Source organism: Dermacentor albipictus, chromosome 4 (genome assembly GCF_038994185.2).
Source record: "Dermacentor albipictus isolate Rhodes 1998 colony chromosome 4, USDA_Dalb.pri_finalv2, whole genome shotgun sequence".
NCBI lineage: Eukaryota > Metazoa > Arthropoda > Arachnida > Ixodida > Ixodidae > Dermacentor > Dermacentor albipictus.
In genome coordinates, this window is record NC_091824.1 from 903916 (window position 1) to 926085 (window position 22170).

The following is a 22170-nucleotide window of genomic DNA, read 5'->3' on the forward strand; positions in this document are numbered from 1 at the left end:
TCATTGCTATACTCCCAGACCTCCTCGGTTATTAGTCATCATGGGACATGCCACTGCAACAGTTTTTGTCATGGATTTCCCACACTATCTGCATCGACTGTGCTGCACTGACCATGAATGAAACATGAAAACAGCACAATGTCAGGTTAATACTCATGCCTAACACATTTAGGGCCGGAAATAGTCATGCGTAGGCTTCCCCACAATCACCCTCAGAAGTGAACCAAGTTTGCAGGTGCCACTGGACGCGAAGAGTGGACGCCACTGAAGGGCAGGGCGTCCACTCTTCCCAACCTCAATTTGAGCTTAAAAAAACAGGTATACCTATACTTATACCTTACCTTACCTATACTTTGCCTTACTGAAAATTGGGTTGATGAACGAAGAAATCAGTGGCATATTCGAAGTAATACCATTAAGTAGGTCACGAAGATTTTTAATTACACAGAGCACCGCAAAAGGATGAGGTTGAATTTTGATGCACACACACACACACAGTGCCAACTTTCAACGACAAATTTTTAAATTTTCGCATGTGCACAATTGTGTACATAGCTGGGCCATTGAAAACAAACACAGAAATGCCAATATTGAAAGGCACAAACCAAAGAACCGATACGAGTCGAAACAGCTTAATCGCAACAGACAAGACAGACAGACAATGAACTTTTATTGAGGTCCTGAGGGACTACTAGCCGGTGGAGACCCGTTGGGGCCCCCAGCTCGCCGCTGGCTTCTCCCATGTCGGAATCGGGAGGCCAAGCCTCCGCTCTTTCACGGGCCCTCTGGAAGGCCATGGACTGGAGCTCGAGTTCCGTACTAGATATGGCTTCATCCCAGTCCCGTTCGCTGGTGAGGGACGTATCCTGTAACGCAGGACACTGCCAGAGCATGAGATAGAGTGCTAACCTCCTCCCCGCAATCCGGGCACTGTGGGTCAATTTCTGGGTAAATTCGGCTTAAGAAACCTCACGAGGGATATGACCTCGTCTGAAGCATCCTAAGCGTGATCGATTGAGATCTGCATAGATTTGGGTGTGGAGGCGAGGAACCGCCTGCGTTCCTCTTTTAGTGGGAGACGATCTCATGAAAGGTTAATAAGGGGTCGCTGTGGCCGAGCTCCTCCGGATCCAAAGTAGCCCCACCGTCGTCGCGGCGCGCCAATTCTCGTACACGGCGGTGAGCAGTCTCATTGGGGTTCGGGTGGCCCAGCAGCACACTGTCGCCCATGTGAGCAGGAAACCATATAATATAATGCACGGGGTCACAATTAGTTCTGGACTTACTTTTCAGAATCACCTCCACTTGTCTCGCAACCATTCCCGAAGCGAAAGCCCTGACGGCCATACGTGAGTCAGTGTAGATCTACAGCCTTTTTGAATCCTGCGTCGCCAGCGCAACCGCCACCTGTTCTGCCACGTCGGCCGTCACAGTGCCTACCGAGGCCGCAGATTGGAGCTCGCCCTTTTCGCTGACCGCCGTGACCGTGAATTTACCGGAGCGCCCATATTGAGCTGCGTCCACGAAGGCTTCCATGCGGATCGTTTTCTTCAATATCGCCCTGGCACGAGCTGCTCGCCTGCCCGCATTATGCTGTGGGTGAAGGTTTCTAGGGAAGGGACCGATGACGTAGGTCCCTCTGGAGTTCTCGTCCAGCTGAACCGCCTCGCTGTGATTATAACGCGGCTGCAAGCCCACCGCCTCCAAGAGGCGCCTACCGGAGCTGGAGCCCGAAAGCCTCGTGATCTGCGCCACTCGTTGCGCCTCTATGAGTTCAAGGGTAGTGTTATGAACGCCGAGCTGCATTAGCCTGTCCGTGCTCGCCGTGACCGGAATACCCAGTACCTTCTTGACGCTTTTCCGCATCAACGTGTCAAGCTTGTCCCTTTTAGTTTTAGTCCACTGCAGGGCCGAGACCACATAGTTGATGTGGCTCATAAGAAAAGCGTGATGCACCCTAAGTAGGTTGTCCTCGCCTAGGCCCCCCTTCTTACTTGAGACTCATGATTAATCTGAGAATCGCAATATGCTTGCGTTTTTGCATGGCCACCTCAATAACTCAAGAAACCGCACCACTTTCTCGTAACTAAAATAGCATCCTCATTATGCTAGAAAAGGTATTCCAGGCCATCAAGGCACGCATTGCCATGGGTGCAGCAGTGTCCCAATCTTTGAAAAAACTATCTTGAACAGGGTTCAATGCAGAATGACAAAATAAATTCTTGAGGCTTATGAAATGTTTCAAAATCAGTGCGTGAGCTTGCCTTCGGTAGCAGTCTTGGAAAAGGAGAAGCGGTTCCTGGAGTTATCCAGATAGCCTTGCAAAAGTGCAGTGCATTCAAAAGAGCAAGCAAGTTGTGATTAAGCTGCTTTGGTAACGTATCGGCTTCTGTTAACATTCATGCTTTTGTTTTCGTTAGTCATGGTATGTATATATATTGTGCACACACACACATACACACACACACACACATAGAGGGAGAGTGAAATAGGATTCATTATGCATAAAAAGGTGAGGCGTGCAGACAGGACACAAGAAAAGTGGACAACACGAACGCCGGCATAGGAGTGACGCCGCTGAAATAAATTTCCTGCAGCGCCACTGTCAGCAAGGTATCTCGCGATTTCAACCAACAACTAAGCTACCTCACTCTCTTTCCTGGCTGGCAACATTGGGACTTTAGATTTGAATATTGATACGTGTACTTATCTTTATCGGGCAACCATGTTTCGCCGCCGAACAAATGTTATCGGACAGCACGGCACGCGCCTGCATGCATCCGAAGTTTCTGGAAAGTTATCGATGCTTCTATCCGCTGTCTGCTGTCGCCAAACCTTGTATTATCTGATTTCATCGCGTGACGCGAATGGTGTAGAACTTTTTGGAAGGCACGCGGGTCCGAACGATTACACTGGAACATTCGACGACCGCTGTATAAAAGCCGACGCGCTTGACCCGCTGATCAGATTTTCGACGATCGCCGACTGTGTTCGCCGCTATCGTTGTGCTTTAAGTGTAGCCTGTTTCGTGTGCACAGGTTCGCCCAATAAAAGCTAGTTTTGTCTTTCACAGTACTGCTACTGTGTTCTTTACCGTCACTACCACGTGACATGTGATGGAGGTGCTTGTGCGTTCATGCACCGAACGCCCCCGCAAAGCCACGATCCAAGCCCGAAGCCCGAGGACAAAACTAACATCTCCCAAGACCGGCGTGCTAGCCGCAGACTGCAAGGACTGCCCCCAGAGCACGGACTTCTACCTGAGTCGACAAAGAAGATCGTGGTCAAAACAACCCCAATGGCTGCCCTAGCGTCCCCCGTTATCCTACAACAACCTCGGGACCCACCGACCTTCCATGGAGCAGTGACTGAAGACCCAGAACCCTGGCTGGAGACCTACGAACGAATCGTGACTTTTAACAACTGGGACTCAAACGACAAGCTGCGGCATGTATACTTTGCCTTAGAAGATGCCGCCAGAACGTGGTTCGAGAACCGGGAGTCAACCTTAACGACATGGGACCTCTTCCGTACCGGCTTCCTGCGCACCTTTACGAGCGTCATGCGCAAGGAAAGGGCCGAAGCCATGCTGGACGCCCGAGTGCAGCTACCTAACGAGAACGTTGCCATCTTCACGGAAGAAATGAACCGTCTGTTCCGCCATGCCGATCCGGATATGCCCGAGGAGAAGAAAGTCCGCCTTCTCATGCGTGGTGTGAAGGAAGAACTTTTCGGTGCAATGATACGAAGCCCACCGAAGACCGTAGAAGAGTTCCTTCGCGAGGCCACCAGCATCGAGAAGACACTCGGAATGCGGAACCGGCAATTCAACCACCGTACAAGCTCTACCCACTACGCAGGAATTCAATCACTGGCCACGGACGATCTGCGCGAGACCATCACGGCTATAGTGCGCGAAGAAGTGCGCAAGGTCTTGCCTTCGTCGCAGCCTCAAGTGGCCTCGATCGCCGACATCGTGAAAGAAGAGGTGCACCGATCGCTTGGAGTTTCTGACGTGCAACCAGAATCGCCACAGCCCCAGCCGGCAGCGATGACCTACGCCGCCGTCGCACGCCGTCAAGGCCCCCCTCCGGGACCGCGCCAGGGCCCTGTGACGCCGCAATTCCGTCGTCCGCCGCCGCCGCCGCCAGCACGCCCACCCGTCGCCCAGCGCACCTACGCGAGGAAGACGGACATTTGGCGAGCCCCCGACCACCGCCCGCTCTGCTATCACTGCGGAGAAGCCGGCCATGTGTACCGCCGATGCCCATACCGCGACTTGGGACTGAGAGGGTTCGCCGTCAACGCGCCGCGTCCACAACTTGGCGAGCGCCCACGTGACATCGCCGATTACCTCGCCGCTACTCAGTGGAGCCCTCGACGGCCGTCCCGCTCACCGTCACCAGGCCGCTACCTGTCGCCGCAGCGCCGACCATACACCGGTCAAGCCCGGGGCCGCTCTGCGAGCCCATATCCGGAAAACTAAAGGCAGCAACCGATGTAGGTGCGGTTGCTGTTCGTCGAACTGACGAAGATCCTCCGCCACCGACGAAGACAACGAAGAAACCATCTCGACGACTTAATAACGACCCGCCGCCGTCCCGATGAAGTCGGGAAGCCAAGACTACACCGACGAACGACGACTTGACGAGGCGACGTTCCAGCTTCAGTTCAACACGACGCAGCCGTGATCCGACGCCAAGACCTAATTTCAACGCCAGACAAAGAACCACCGACCTCAACGTGCTTCTTGACGGCCACGCAGTTACCGCCTTACTGGACACAGGGGCTGATTACTCCGTCATGAGTGGACACATCGCCGCCCAGTTGAAGGTTAAGAATGCATGGGAAGGCCCTCAAATTCGGACCGCTGGAAGACACCTCATCACGCCGACTGGAATCTGCACGGCAAGAATAACCATTCATGACCGGACTTACCCTGCCACTTTCGTTATCCTCCAACAGTGTTCACGAGACTTCATTCTCGGTTGGACTTCCTGAACCAACACGGCGCAATCATCGACCTGAAGTCGAAGTCAATAACGCTGTCGGAAGATAAAGCGATACCGCCGGAGAGCCCTCGTAGTCACCACGCCTTGTGTGTGCTCGAAGATCAGATGAGCATCCCGCCTCGCTCCAGCATTGTTATTTCGGTCGGCACCAAAATACCCTCTGACGTAGAAGGTGTCATCGAAGGCGACCAACGTCTACTGCTAGACCGTGAAATTTGCGTCGCAAGAGGGATCGCTCGACTGCGTGGAGGGAAAACTGAAGTGTTGCTGACAAACTTCAGCCAGGAGTTCAAGCACATCAACAAGGGCACGACGATCGCGTACATCGAGGAAATTCTGGAAACCAGTAATGCGTTTGTCCTCTCGGATTCCACCACATCTACCCCGATGACCATGGTTCCCGAACCAGACTACGACATTAATCCAAGTCTCCTCGTGATTAAGCAACAGCAGCTCAGAAGTCTGCTCCGACGATACAAAGGCTGCTTTTCGACGTCATCGAGAATTCGACAAACAGCAGTCGCCAGGCATCGCATAATCACCGAGGAGTACGCTCGACCACTCCGCCAGAGCCCTTACTGAGTTTCGCCGCGAGAATGTGAAGCTATAAGAGAACAAGTCGACGAAATGCTGCGCGACGACATCATCCAGCCATCGAAAAGCCCGTGGGCATCCCCCGTTGTCCTGGTGAAGAAAAAGGACGGAACCCTTCGTTTCTGCGTCGATTATCGTCGTGTGAAGATCACGAAGAAGGACGTATACCCCCTCCCACGGATAGACGACGCATTGGATCGGCTCTGCAACGCTAAGTACTTCTCCTCGATGGACCTCAAGTCTGGCTATTGGCAAATAGAAGTCGACGAAAGAGATCGCGAAAAGACCGCCTTCATCACCCCAGATGGCCTCTACGAGTTCAAGGTTATGCCATTTGGACTGTGCTCGGCGCCTGCAACGTTTCAGTGCGTGATGGACACGGTTTTAGCGGGATTGAAGTGGCAGACCTGTCTCGTTTACTTGGATGACGTCGTTGTATTCGCCGGAAATTTCGACGATCACCTTAGGCGGCTTGCCACAGTACTAGAGGCCATCAAGTCATCAGGGCTCACTCTGAAGCCAGAAATATGCCGCTTCGCTTACGATGAGCTTCTGTTCCTAGGCCACGTCATCAGTAAATCCGGAGTACGCCCCGACCCCCAGAAAGCAGCTGCCATCGCAAAGTTCCCGCAGCCCACCGACAAGAAGGCAGTGCGTAGATTCCTTGGCATGTGTGCCTACTACAGGCGCTTTGTCAAGGACTTTTCACGCATCGCCGAGCCGTTGACACGTCTAACTAAATGTGATGTTGAGTTCAAGTGGGAGACGCCGCAGGCCGACGCATTTGAAGAACTGAAACGACGCATGTAGTCGCCGCCGGTACTTGCGCACTTCGACGAGTACGCCAATACAGAAATCCATACTGACGCCAGTAGCCTAGGCCTCGGTGCCGTTCTAGTTCAGAGGAAAAACGAAGTCGAACAGGTGATAGCTTACGCTAGCCGGTCGCTGTCAAAAGCGGAAGGCAACTATTCTACAACCGAAAAGGAATGCCTCGCCATCGTTCGGGCTACAGCTAAATTTCGCCCTTATCTTTATGGCAGGCCATTCAAAGTCGTCAGTGACCATCACGCGTTGTGTTGGCTAGCGAGTATAAAGGATCCTTCAGGACGACTGGCGCGGTGGAGCCTCAGACTACAAGAATACAACATCACTGTAACCTACAAGTCCGGACGAACACACTCCGATGCCGATTGCCTATCACGCGCCCCCATTGACCCGCCGCCGCAAGACGACGAGAATGACGACGCCTTCCTTGGAATGATAAGCGCGGAAGACTTCGCTGAACAGCAACGGGCAGACCCGGAGCTAAAAGGCCTCGTCGAATATTTGGAAGGGCACACCGACGTTGCCCCCAGGGCACTTAAGCGCGGATTATCTTCCTTCACGCTTCAAAACAGTCTACTCGTGAAGAACTTCTCACTAGTCCGCGCCAACTACCTTCTTGTCCCGTCAGGACTTCGTCCAGAAGTATTGCACGCCTTACATGACGATCCGACCGCTGGACACCTCGTATTTTCCCGGACACTATCGAGGATACAAGAAAAGTATTGCCCGCGCCTGACCGCCAACGTCGCCCGTTATGTCAGAACATGCCGAGACTGTCAGCGACGCAAGACACCGCCGACAAGGCCAGCCGGATTACTACAGTCAATCGAGCCTCCTTGCCGTCCATTCCAGCAGATTGGGATGGACTTGCTGGGACCCTTTCCGACGTCTACAACCGGAAATAAGTGGATCGTCGTGGCGACGGACTACCTCACCCGCTTCGCTGAAACTAAAGCACTGCCGAAAGGTAGCGCAGCCGAAGTGGCGAAATTTTTGGTCAAAAACATCCTTCTGCGACATGGCGCCCCAGAAGTCCTCATCACCGACAGAGGAACGGCCTTTACAGCGGAGCTCACCCAAGCCATTCTGAAATACAGTCAAACAAGGCACAGGAGGACAACGGCCTACCATCCGCAGACGAATGGTCTTACAGAGCGGCTGAATAAGACCCTCGCCGACATGCTAGCGATGTACGTCGACGTCGAACACAAGACCTGGGATGCCGTCCTGCCGTACGTAACATTCGCTTACAACACGGCGGTGCAAGAAACAACACAGATCACGCCATTCAAGCTGGTCTACGGCAGGAACCCGACGACGACGCCCGACGCCATGCTGCCGCACGCCACTGACGAGGAGAACCTTGACGTCGCTACCTACCTCCAGCGCGCCGAAGAAGCCCGACAGCTCGCCCGCCTGCGGATAAAGAACCAGCATAGGACCGACAGCCGACACTACAACCTCCGACGATGCTTTGTTGAGTACCAGCCCGGCGACCATGTTTGGGTTTGGACACCGATACGCCGACGAGGACTCAGTGAGAAACTACTCCGACGCTATTTCGGACCCTACAAGGTCATCCGACGTATTGGCGCTCTGGACTATGAGGTCGTGCCAGACGGTATTTCGCATTCACAGCGGCGCCGCGCACGATCTGAAGTGGTCCAAGTGGTGCGCCTTAAACCCTTTTACGGACGCTGACGAAATTCCTTATTATTGTTGTTTTCTTTGCTACGGGTGTTTTTATTTCGTTTGCATGTAGCATCGGGTCGATGCTTTTTAAGATGGGGGTATTGACACGTGTACTTATCTTTATCGGGCGACCATGTTTGGCCGCCGAACAAATGTTATCGCACAGCACGGGACGCGCCTGCATGCATCCGAAGTTTCTGGAAAGTTATCGATGCTTCTATCCGCTGTCTGTTGTCGCCGAACCTTGTATTATCTGATTTCATCACGTGACGCGAATGGTGTAGAACTTTTTGGAAGGCACGCGGGTCCAAACGATTAGACTGGAACATTCGACGACCGCTGTATAAAAGCCGACGCGCTTGACCCGCTGATCAGATTTTTGACGATCGCCGACCGCTGTATAAAAGCCGACGCGCTTGACCCGCTGATCAGATTTTCGACGATCGCCGACTGTGTTCGCCGCTATCGTTGCGGTTTAAGTGTAGCCTGTTTTGTGGACACAGGTTCGCCCAATAAAAGCTAGTTTTGTCTTTCACAGTACTGCTACTGTGTTCTTTACCGTCACTACCACGTGACAATATTAAATTCAAGCCAGTCCAAGCAAAGTGCAGCATTGAAGAAAAACAAGACAGTGGGTGAGTCTCTTGTGCTTTTCAGGGTGGCAGAAAGTGGATCGCAGATTTGTACAGGGGAAGAAACAGACGCATTAGCACGTTTGGATCTATATAACAGCACTGTCACAAATAGGTCTGAAGTATTGTGAACTCAAGAAAACGAAGACTCGAAATTCAGACTAAGAGCAGAGTGCAACCATACAGTCCAGGGGCTACCTTGAAACCTCCACATCGAAAAGGGCAGGCCGCAACTGTCGCAGGCATCAATAACAGCCACAGAAGCGAGAGGTCAGGGCTATGCCATGATACAGTTCTCGCCCACATACTAGAGCAAACGGAACATAGCCAAACATTCAGACAGAAACTTCATTGATTATCTAGTGAATCGGACGGATTCACATGATTTTGCCATGGAGTTCTCTATGTCATATGGTACACGGGTGCTGGCACCCATTCAGTCGTTCTGCCAGTAGAACTAGACAATTGCTAAAGTTACTCTGCACAGGTTCATGACATTTTGTGTCTGGTCCTGAAGATGGACACTTTAAATGTGACAATTTCACATTTTGATGACTCATTACTACTGTAGCCTGCTTCTCTACTACTTCTCTGCCCAAAGTGCCTGTCCATGACAACTTCACTGGCAACAGCATTGTTGCAAACGCCCAAGAAATCAAAAATTTTAGAAGTGGCACACAGCAAATATCACCATTAAATTAATACTGGAAGCGCAATTTCAAGGCGGGACAAGAGAGGACAATGACACACAGGGCAAGCGCTAATCTTTATTGTTAACGTTTTACCCACTTACATACACCACAGAACAGTATTGCGCAAGCGCAGTGCCCATCAAGCCACAAATGCGTGGCACCACAGAGCGTACAGACTACAGCAGCCCTTCTAAAAACTCGATTTCCTAGCTACACAATACAATTGAAATATCGCTAATGCAAGCACTCTCTTTCTAATATGATATGATTCCATGATTTCCCTGACCCAAGCATTCCCACTCCTGCCTAAAATCCGGATACCAGAAATAACTGGCTCACAGGCACAGGACCTACAACATATAGGAAAATGAAATGAAGCTTCATTAGCTATAGTTCACTCATGTTCCCATGCCCGATCATTGACACATTGCCGGTTTGTCGGAGATAAACCTTTCTGCATAAGCGAAATCCTGTACACAATGCCAGCGGCACATGGGCCTGGCATGCTTCTTTCCTCGAAGTTCCTGAAATGTGTGGGCATAATAACCCACCAAGTTTGCATGGTGCAAAAAAACCAATAGGCCTTTCGTGCCTTTAAACCACAATCTTCCAGTTATGCAACACCCTGTGAAGGTAGTGCACCACTTCAGGCCTTTCACCTAGTTCGAAGAATCGGAAGAGGCTCTTCCCTGCCCTTCAGTGGGCCTCTTCGATTTTCCACTTCTGGCTACCCGCGAGCTGCCACAGCCTGCCAGGGTGCCTTCCGTTTTTTGCTCCGCCCACTGTGCCACGCACTTCCGCTGGGCATTCGTTTTACTAGGGCTGGACGATTCTGGCTACCCGCAGGCTGCCAAAACCAGCCAGGACTATATTGATCTGGCTGCTCTCTGGAAGTTCTCTGGCTAGCAGATGACTAAAGGAAGCGATGAGCCCTCACCACCATCTTTGTGGGGACTTGACAACTTGCAACAAGGGTAGTGTGTATAAGTGCGACTGGACGAGGACGAAGAAAGAAACAGATACACAGACACAGCGGTGCGTTACACAACAAGGGTACTTGAGGACTTTACCTCGCTCAGCTGACTGGCTAGTCTTCTTCGAATTTCCTTACTTCTAGCATTATGTTCTTAGGTTCTAACGCACCGTTCCGCATTGCAAGTATGTGTGTGTGTCCCATGAAGGCTTCTTCCCGGCAGTGAACAGCGCGCTGTGCTTGCTTGCGTGGATGTTATCTGCATCGTGTTCCGCACAAGTTGTAAACATTCATTCACACAGACTGCGGCACATTTTCGGTTCATCTTTATCTGGCAGTGTTCCTTTTCACATATCTCGTGCACATATGCGGTGATATCTCCTATTTCTGCAGTTAGTCAAGGCATTGCAGGTAGACCGTGTTCACTCCGTCTCTCCGTCGTATGCTTGGGTGGCAACTCGAAACCGGTATGTGTTCGAACTGCAGGTCACTGATGTTAAGATTGCACTGGTTGAGTAAAAGACACAGGTAAATTAGGTTATTGCTCTCATGATCACGATCAATATTGTTTTTTGTGTGAAACTTTTCGTTAGTCACAGGTGATGTGCATTTTCATGCGGCAGCCGCATCTCTAGCTCCTTAGGGTCATAAGAGAAGCACCATCAGCCGAAACAAACTTTCCAAAATTGAAACCCAAGCAGGTCGGCACTAAATTTTTTGCGTGTCTATGTACCTGATATCCTGCTTTTTCATGTTGTCAAGTGATGACACAACAACAGCTTATCACTGTCGCCTGTAGGCAGCACGATCGCTGTGAGCAGGGGTCCTCAAGCGATTGCTTTCAGGGATACAACTTAAGCACAATTTTGCGTCTTGGCATCGGACAGGCCAGAGGCAGTCTGTTGCACTTTGCAAAGTGAGCTTGGCCCAGTGCACGTCCTGTGCTGAGTAGCGTGAAATCTCACAAAAGAGATTGTATCCCTGAATTTAGCTATATATTTTCAACAGATACAACAGATAAATGGCAACAGATAAATGGGCCAACTATGCCGAGTGCTGTCATACAGGTAGCATTTTTACATTTATCGCGCAGCGAACTGCCCCTGCATTCGATTCTGCAAACTTCGGGTAGAAATTGGGTTGTCTTGGGATCCCAGCCCACATGACTTCCTATCAGGACTGGAACTAGCTGGCTGCCATCTGGCTGCCAGAACTCTGAAAATTTAAGAGGCCCAGTTTCTGAAGGTAGGCCTCGGACACAGCTGTCAAAATCGAGTTAGGGAAACCAGCCGCCTGTAGGCACTCAATCTGGCAATTAAAGCTTCACTAGCACCAACTCTAGACATTCAGTTGCGATTGCTCATTTTACCATCTGACTGTGTGATGAATCAAACGGTAAGAGCTCTTTACGAGCTCACGGAGAGTATTTCCAGCAAACATGTAGCCCACAAAAATGCGTGTTAATATCTAAAAACAGCAAGATGTCATTATTAAGAAGTTGAGGAGTAAAAACTAAGCCTTTTCTACGTAGTCAAAGGAGGTTCACAATGTTCTCAACAGCACAGGTACTCATATGGAAGGTATTAGAATAGAAAATCATGAGAAAGTCATCTACATATTTAAAAACGGAGTATCTTCCGGTTGTCTAAAAGGCTATTCAAGACGCAGTCAATAGACACTAATAGAATATCACAAAGCTGGGGAAACACACATACCAATACAATTTCCCTTTCACTGGATATGAACCTCATCAAAAAGAAACAACTTCTGAACTAAACGTAACAGCGCAAACTTATAAGACGAGCCACAAAAAGAAAGACACGACACACACTGGCGCTGACTAACAACTTCTTTTTTCCTTCCATCGTCGATCGGCGGAGAGAACAGAGGAGGATGCAAAATCCGGCATGATGCCTCATACGTGTCGTGCGCTGTCGGCGTGGTGTATGGCATTCCACTCTCTTGTGGTAAGACATACGTTGGTCAGACAGGGCGTTGCGTCAATGAGCGACTCAGGGAACATGCGCAAAAACTAAACAAAAATATAGATAAAGGAGCGCACTTGGTTGCGCATATAAACTCTTGCAGCAATTGTGAGGCGCGACTTGATCGGACAATTATCCTTGGAAAAAGCAAGAATGAACATGCGCGGCTTGCCTTAGAGGCCTATCACATAAAAAGACAAGGAAATAATTGCGTTAGTGACACATCGTTGTCCCTGCACCAATCAGAATTTGATTTCATACGTTTGCGTATATGATAAGATGGCTGACGTCAGTAATGCATTCTGTGCGCCTGCGCGATTATGTGGCCTAGGTATATAAATGCATCGACGATGGAAGGAAAAAAGAAGTTGTTAGTCAGCGCCAGTGTGTGTCGTGTCTTTCTTTTTGTGGCTCGTCTTATAAGTTTGCGCTGTTACGTTTAGTTCAGAAGTATGTACCAACTAGGCCCAAATGAAGTGTTGCTGAAAAAGAAACAAGTTGAGCATAGGTAACATCCTAGCAAAACTAAAAAATTCTCAACAGAAATCCCTGCAGAGTTCTGGGATGCCATATCACCATTTCCTTCAATACAAGAGCGCACAGCAGGCAAAAACACAGCAAGTGGTACTGAATGAAACAGGTCCTCAATATCTATGGAAAACGCAAACTTACAGGAATTATGCGATCCCAAGGAAGTTGTCACTTCTTTCGAATTTCTAACGACATAAGGGTCACCAATACCCAGAGCGTTTAGATGTTTTAAAAATTCGATGAGCTGCAGCTGCCCAGGTACCCTTCTCACTTACAATACTGTTAAAAGGTATGTAAAATTTATGCATTTCAATGCTAAAATATAGACATAGTGATGAAGGCTTACAATCGATAATAAACTTAGCCAACCTAGATAGTTCCATATCTTGACACAATGAAACTGCATTTGTCTTTAGCTTGGTCATGCTCGCTCTTGCAGGCGCAAAGTTCTTGGTTAAAGCCTCAGCAGCTTTTTTTACCAAACATAGCTGTTGGCATCACCATAAAGCCACCATCTTTATCCGCTTGTAAAAGACAGATAATTTTCCTTGCAAAATTCCACAACAGTGCTCATTTTATCCTTAGTTCATAAAGGGGGACATCTGTCTTCAGTACGCCATCAACACCATCCAACAGGCACCTTCACTTATCATCATTTTATGCTTCTTTGGCCACCCAAGCTCATGTGCCCAAGAAGCTTGTGTGCATGCACACTCAGTTGAATGTTAAGCCCCGGTCCTTCTTTGAGGGTCTTAGAAATCATCATCAGCCTGGTTACGCCCACTGCAGGGCAAATGCCTCTCCCATACTTCTCCAACTACCCCGGTCATGTACTAATTGTGGCCATGTTGTCCCTGCAAACTTCTTAATCTCATCCACCCACCTAACTTTCTGCCGCCCCCTGCTACGCTTCCCTTCCCTTGGAATCTAGTCCATAACCCTTAATGACCATCAGTTATCTTCCCTCCTCCTTAGATGTCCTGCCCATGCCCATTTATTTTTCTTGACTTCAACTAAGATGTCACTAACTCGTGTTTGTTCCCTCACCCAATCTGCTCTTTTCTTATCCCTTAACGTTACACATAGCTCGTTGCGTCGTCCTCAATTTAAGTAGAACCCTTTTCGTAAGCCTCCAGGTTTCTGCCCCGTACGTGAGTACTGGTAAGACACAGCTGTTATACACTTTTCTCTTGAGGGATAATGGCAACCTGCTGTTCATGATCTGAGAATGCCTGCCAAACGTACCCCAGCCCATTCTTATTCTTCTGATTATTTCAGTCTCATGATCCGGATCTGTAGTCACTACCTGCCCTAAGTACACGTATTCCCTTACTACTTTCAGTGCCTGGCTACCTATTGTAAACTGCTGTTCTTTTCCGAGACTGTTAGACATTACTTTCGTTTTCTGCAGATTAATTTTTACTCACCCTTCTGCTTTGCCTCTCCAGGTCAGTGAGCATGCATTTCAATCGGTCCCCTGAGTTGCTAAGCAAGGCAATATCATCAGCGAATCACAAGTTGCTAAGGTATTCTCCATTAACTCTTATCCCCAATTCTTCCCAATCAAGGTCTCTATATACCTCCTGTAAACACATTGAATAGCATTGGAGAGATCGTACCTCCCTGCTTGACGCCTTTCTTTATTGGGATTTTGTTGCTTTCTTTATGGAGGACTATGGTGGCTGTGGAGACCCTATAGGTATCTTTCAGCATTTTTACATATGGCTCGTCTACACACCGATTCTGTAATGCCTCCATGACTGCTGAGGTTTTGACTGAATCGGATGCTTTCTCGTAATCAATGAAAGCTACATATAAGGGTTGGTTATATCCCGCACATTTCTCTATCACCTGATTGATAGCGTGAATATGGTCTGTTGTTGAGTAGCCTTTACGGAATCCTGCCTGGTCCTTTGGTTGACAGAAGTCTAAGGTGTTTCTGATTCTATTTGTGATTACTTTAGTCAATAGTTTGTAGGCAACGAACAGTAAGCTGATCGGTCTATAATTTTTCAAGTCTTTGGCGTCCCCTTTCTTATGGATTAGGATTATGTTAGCATTCTTCCAAGATCAGGGAAATGTGCTGTGGAAATTGCACATCTTAAATCATGGTAAAGTGATCAGGCTTCGGTTTCGTCCTTCCAGGTCCTTTAGGCAGACGGACAAGGCACTGCCACTCCATTACAAAAGGTACAAATTGCCTATTGTTTTTCCTGCACCACACAAACTTGCTGGGCTGTGCCCAAGCATTTCGGGACCTTCGAGGAAACCCATCTGTGGAAAGAAGCAAGCCAGGACTTAAGTCACATGCGCCGTTGGCATTGTGCACGAGATTTCACTTACTTTCAGAAAGGTTTATATCAGACAAACTGAATGATGCATCAATGATCGGTCACGGGCACACAAGCGATCAGTAGCTAATGAAGCTTCATTTCATTTGCCTATGCATTGTAGGCCCTGTACCTGTGTACAAATTCTTTCAGGTATTTGGATTCTAGGTAGCTGTGGGAATGCTTCGGCCAGGGAAATCGCGGAAGGGTTTCATATTAAAAAGAAAGTGCCTCTATTAATTATATTTTGGTTGTATTGTGCAGCAAAGAAAAGGAGTTTTTAGAAAGGCTGCTGCAGTCTGTGCGCTCTGTGATATGATGCATCTGTGGCTTGATGGGCACTGTGCTCCCCCAATCTTGTTCTGCTGTATACATATGTAGGCAAAATGTTCCCAATAAAGATTTGTTGCGAGTAGAGCTTGTCCCGCGTGTAGGTGTCTTGTCCCTCTTGAAACTGTGCTTACCAGTATTCATTTGATAGTATGAACCAACAAGCGCATGAATTTTGTTAGAATATCACCATGTCAGCATCAAAGCTAGTTATGCTTCATTTTTCATTCCAAATCACACAGCTAAGAGAGCAAATTATTATTCACTATCGAAAACATTTTTATTGCATTGCTTTGCCATGAACGACAGAAAGCTGAGCTAGTTGGTAAGGATTCATTATGCAAAATAGAAGTGAGGCGTGCAGACAGGACACAAGAGTAGAGAAGTGGACAACATGAACGCCGACTATCAACTAAAGGGGCACTGAGGCGAAAAAAGAAAGACACAAAACTCATTTGCTCATGCTCAGGAATGGTAACACCACGTGTTAATTGGGTACACGTGCCGGCCTACGTGAGAGATAACTGTTAAGGTACTTAATCTCTTCCTTATGTACAGTAATCGAAGGCTGACTCACGCACGCACTTCCACCATTATAGATATGCCACGCCTCTACGATAAGACGCGTATCTTCATTCTTATGCCTGTACAATATCGGGCATTCATCTAACTCTGGCGTGCAGTTACAATCTTGACATTTCCTTGATCTTCGAACAAAATCATGTTTGTTGGCAGTACTCCCCAAGATGTTCGAAGCCGTTGCTAAACTTTCAATCCAAGCATTCAGTAAAAAAACGGAATTGCCATGTCGTGCCTTAAGTCTTCCCTCACCAGATCCTGCATGCACAAAATGAGCGCCAGTTTTAATGCGCAGGTCCAGCGCCTATTAGAAGCAGGGTATCCTAGTGTAGCGGTGGCCACTGTGGCTGAGCGCCTAAAGAAGTCGGTTTCGAGAGGGATGGACGTGATTACAGAAAGTAGTAATAGAAAAAAAAGAGTAGTGGCTATTCCGTATATTCATTCAGTGTCGCACAGGCTTAAAGAAGTTGCTAGTAGATATGATGTTAATGTTGCTTTCACTGCTCCCAATGAGCTAGGTAAGATTTGCGCTGCCGTACAGAATAAAAAGGAGCGGGTAAAAGGCAAAAACGAACAGATATTTGTCCAGTGAAGCACAATAAGAACTGCTTTACTGACTGTCATGTGGGTGTGGTTTATAGAATTCCCCTTAGCTGTGGCCAGTTCTACGAAGGACAAACGGGACAGTGTATCAATCAGAGGCTCATGGAACATAAAAGGTCGTTAACCGGTGGATCGCCTTCTAATCTTTCGCTACATTGCCGAGATTGTAACTGCACGCCAGAGTTAGATGAATGCGCGATATTGTACAGGCATAAGAATGAAGATATGCGTCTTATGGTAGAGGCATGGCATATCTATAATGGTGGAAGTGCGCGTGCGAGTCAGCCTTCGGTTACTTTACATAAGAGATTAAGTACCTTAACAGTTATCTCTCACGTAGGCCGGCACGTGTACCCAATTGACACGTGGTGATACCATTCCTGAGCATGCGCAGATGAGTTTTGTGTCTTCTTTCTTTTTTCGCCTCAGTGCCCCTTCAGTTGATAGTCGGCGTTCGTGTTGTCCACTTCTCTACTCTTGTGTCCTGTCTGCAAGCCTCACTTCTATTTTGCATAATGCTTTGCCATATAGAGCAATATTCTATCACCACAAGATACTTTGTTGCTTCATACAATACTTTTGTGCTGCAGTGCGTCCAAGTAGGTGGCACAAACTAGCTTCTAATTTGTTTGTGTTTGAATCTAACTTGTCTTTGACGATGTGCTGCTTTATTATTTTCAGTATTTCTTACAGACTTTCGCTTTGCAGAGTTCTTGGATACAAAATTTTAAGGGTCATGTTGCCTGGTGAAGTTTCTGCTATAGTTGCCGGGAAGCGGCCACTATCGCTTGGTCTGTAAGCACTCGGTCAAACTTACGCCTCGTTTTCCGCCGTAATTTTGTAGTACTGCCGCTGCACGGAAGAGGACGCGCCCCATTTTGCAAGTCGTCTGTTCTCTGACCAATGGGAGTAGCATCAAGGCAGAAAACGCCAGGAGAAAAGTGCGGCTACGAGAGAACGATGGAAAGGTTCCGACTGATGTATGTCGCGGGCCGCTTCTTTCGCCGCGACGATAGAGTGGATTTTTTAGCATTGCTCCAGGAGGGCAAATGTAACCGGCAAACGGAGGCCTCAGGATAGCACTTGAGACTATAACGGAGGCGGCGCAGGCTCTCCGGGGCACCCAAGGGGTAGCGGAAGAGGGGGAAGCAAACGACCGTTTTAAGACTTGCACGTTGCATTTCATTTTAGAAATAAACGTGCGGCACAACCGTGCTTAAAACACTATAAAGCAAGTGCAGCCAAATCGAAGTGACGGCCGTCTGACGCGCGACCAAGGTGGGCTAGCACAGAAAGCCTGTTCGCCGCCCGCGAATGATGCGTCGCTAGCACGTGCACACAGTGCGGAACATTTTAAATGACTGTGTGGTACAGCGCGAAGCGGGACAGGGGATACAGGAAAAAACGAGGACAAGCGCTTCTCTAGTTTTTTTTCCTGTGTCCCCTGTCCGGCTTCGCGCTGTACCACAGAGTCTAATTAATGGAAAACCAACTAGCCCAAAACCATCACCCATATAAGTGCGTAACACTTACTGTTGAGTTGGCTCACACGAACAAAGCCGTTGGCATTGTTGAGAAGAGCGTCAGAAAACCTGAGAATCTTCTCCACAACAGAGAAAAATGCCATAATGAAGCGCCGTTTGAGAGTACGGTTGACAACAGCGGACGCAACACCTCAGAATAAAACCAACAGCCCCAATGAAGAGACGGTCGAGACGGTCATTTGAGAGAGGCCGGCGCTGGTTGCACGCACTCGGCATACACTCGGTAGCAGACACGAGCACTTCATAATTGGATTTCTCTGCTCTTTGTGCGCATGCGCGAGGAGCAGTGGTCGCGACGAGCACTTCGGATTTCACCGCTGTTTCTGCGCACGCGCGAAGAGCAGTAGTTGCGAGAGAGAAATGTGGGGACTTTTGGTGCTCAAAATTTCTCTTCGCCTAGCTACTACGGGGAAGAAAGCTGTCAGCATAGAGAAAGCTGTCAGCTCCGTTTGTCCCTAGCCGAGCTTGCAGCACAGAATCGACAGGATGCGTGGGCGGCAAGACGAAAAAGCCGCGTCCGAGTTGAGTTTGTTGCTATTTTGTTGCGACGGTAGCATATTAAATTTTAGGTAGTGACTACAGACGAGCACATCGAAAATGGATTTCACCGCTCTTTCTGCGGGCCGGCGTTGCGCGTACCCGGTGGTTCTAAAGCCTGTTTCACATCATGCGAGTTTCGTCGCACCGGAAGCGCGATTTCCGTCGTTTGCGATGAAAATCGCAGTCGCAGTGCCGTCCCCCCAATTTTCGGCTGCGACCAACCGGTTGGTCGCACCGATCGCTGCGATTTTCCGTCGAAATTGCGCGGAGAGCTGTCAACGGAGCTATTTCGCCGGTTTGTTTCGATGGCGTCTCGCACGACAAGTGCAATCGCGGAGACGTGGATCCTCGAATTAGGTACGTGCGCGAAGGGAGAGTAAAAAACTTGTGCAGAATGCATTCTCCGATTGCTATGCGTTTGTTGACACGCTACACAGCAAATGAAGTGCATTTTCACGTTTGCTTCGTGCGCCTTTGCGAGTTGTCAGTCCTAGGAGGTGTTCGATCCCCAGCAGACGACGAGGTCGTCACAATTTTCTTTTGTTGAGTAGCATGCAAAAATCGCGCTTACAGAGCAGCTTGAATTATTTCAACCTCGGCAAGGGCAAATGACAAGACAGCAAAGTACCCGAAGTTTCTACGTTGCGCTGAACGCGGTACCGTTCAGTTGCATTTTCTTGTCGGTTTTCAAGCATGAATTTCCCGATGCATCTTGAAAGCTTATCTTGCCTCTTATTAAATTTGACAGAACAAAAGTGTAGGCTATCGTAATGAATTTGCTACGGTAGCATTAAATCCTTGGCTTGAATAAAATATTACATGCACGTTAAGTTGCACCTCTTCTCTGGAGAATTTTTTTTTCTTGTACAGAAACCAATAAACATAGACTGTTGCGGACTTTGTATCCTTACTGCATCTGTATGAACACTTGCCCTGCAAGGTAATTAACTGTACAGCTAGCAGATTAATTAAATTGCTTTCTATATAGTGGCAAAGTGACAAAGTACCCTCCTGCACAATTATGTAGAACTCGTGCAACAATGCGAAAAGCAGGCAAACGACCTGTTCTTGTGGGGATAAAACAGTATGAAACGACATGCTGAAGAAAAGTAAATCAAAACTGTGCAGTGAAGTCGGCCAGCACATGCAGTTCTTGCACGTTCACAGCGGATCAATTGTGCAGAAATATTCATGCCTTACATGTTTCTAATAAGTTTGTGATCACATATATTAGTGTGTAAACCCATATAACCGATATCCGCTGCGATTACTATCTATATAAGTAATGAAATACCATGCTACTTGCAAGAACATATATCACCCGAGGATTTTAGAACAAATTTCTGCATTTAAACTATACACAATATGTGGTTTATTCAATAAAAGACCACAAACTGGGCTTTTTTGCAATGACAAACTTATTCCAAACTTTACTTACATACAGGCAAGAAAAAAAATTATAGACAGAAATACTGTTCTTCAATTTGTTCACCTGCCACTGTGGCTATAGCATTCTGCTGCTAACACAAGGTGAGGGGTTGATTTGCCAGCCATGGAAGTCGCATTTCGATGGGAGTTACAGGTGAGAAAAAAAGCTCTTGCACTTGGATTTAGTTCATCACCTTTTATTGAACCCTTACACTTCAAAATACTATTGCATAGGGGGGCATGCTTACGCAAAATCTAACACCAATAGAAAGCAAAGGGCAGAATTGTAAAACAACCATCTTTCGTGATAATTCGAGTGTGTAAATATTCATTGCATCAATATGTATTGTTCAACAGCACTGCACAAATAAGCATGATCAGGTATAGCAAGTACTCTGTCAGGAAGCTGGTTCTACAGATGTATAAATGTCAAGGCATGAATGCTCATACTACGTCGCACACATAGCACAAAGAAAACCTTTTTCAAGAGTTGTCCCTTCTGGCAGATATGAGTGGGCCATAAGCAGCAGAAACTTTATTGCAGGACACTGTGTAATACCGCTTATGAAAGAATGAAGAGAGTGAAGAGGCTCTTAAGAGCAGTACCTCATGCCGCTCTAATAAGAGGAACAATAAGCAAAAACATTTCTGGTAGAGCACTTAAACAGTAACTTTCTGAAAGACAGAAAATTCCAGGCGAGAGTTGGAGGTACATTTGGCCCACACACACCAACAACATGGGCATACTACAAGAAACACTACAGCCTATGGTGTATTACAGTCTATGGGAAAGCTATGTTATACAGAAATCAAGAATAATGCAACAAGCCCTCGACAACACTGCAGACTTTCTTGGCCAGTCTGGCCTCTCGCTTTCTGATAAGTCAGCTCATATCGATGTCGGGAAAAAAAGAAAGACTAGAATCAAGAACTACCCCAGATTGCACATTGTGATCCACATAGCTGGACAAATATGCCCGCAAGTCAACATCCACGAATCCTCAGCTAGTGTAAGCCCCTGACGGCAGAGCCAGCATGTGGGTGAAACAATTATGCAATGCCTGGACGCAGCTTCCACACCTGGTGAAAAGAATAATCTCGAAATAGTGGGGGCGGACGAGTGGATACTATAGAGAATCGCAGATGCTGTGCTTGTGCCAAGGTATGGTCCGGTATGAATTACCAGCAGCACATAAAGACAACTCATCGAATACAGGCATCGGGTAGTAATAACAGGTCTTTCCAACTTTAACATGCTTGAAGACCTCTATGAGAAAGAGCTAACGAACAAGCACCTAGACAGAGTAGAGTCGCAGCCTGCAGCACAAATTCTTTGTCTCAAGAGCTCAGAACCTCGTCCCAAGATACTATGCCAGCTAGCATATGAGATGCAAAGACCCTCCCTTCAGAAACACAACCTCGGGAGTACCTGAACTTGAAACACAACAGGCCCATACCATGAAATATGGGGGCAAACAATTAGGCCAGGAGACTATATGCAACTGCCAAATGCACAGAGGAGGTTCCTAATCATGAAGATGCAAGCAAACATAAGGCACATATAGTACACTGATCTGGCAATAGCAGTGTAACAGTAGTATGACACTACATAAAACTAAACCCCATATAAGTGAGTACCATTCCAGGTCATCCTACACCTAGAAAAGCTGAAGTGAAAGCAATCAAAGCAGCACTTGTAGTGCAGATTACACCCTGCACAACACCCTGCATGGATTCACCAGAAACTGCCTGGGCCAGCACATCATACAAGATTGTCAGGAAAATCAGGAGATTGATACGCGACTTGCAAGCACATGGCCAGAAATTAAATTACAGGATACATAACCATGCAGATATTTCAGGACACAAGTGGGCTT

The 22170-nt window shown here is 48.0% G+C and overlaps 1 protein-coding gene across 1 annotated transcript in view; it reads right to left on the reverse strand.

Moving 5' to 3' along the window:
- The window catches only part of mRpL32 (mitochondrial ribosomal protein L32), a 149457-nt gene extending 130901 nt beyond the window's left edge, over positions 1–18556 (reverse strand). Inside the window, exon 1 of the mRNA XM_065424628.1 lies at positions 18315–18556. Within this exon, the coding sequence (XP_065280700.1) occupies positions 18315–18408 (94 nt within the window). The 5' untranslated portion in view covers positions 18409–18556. The remainder of the gene's footprint in view (positions 1–18314) is intronic.
- Between the last annotated feature and the right edge of the window lie 3614 nt (positions 18557–22170).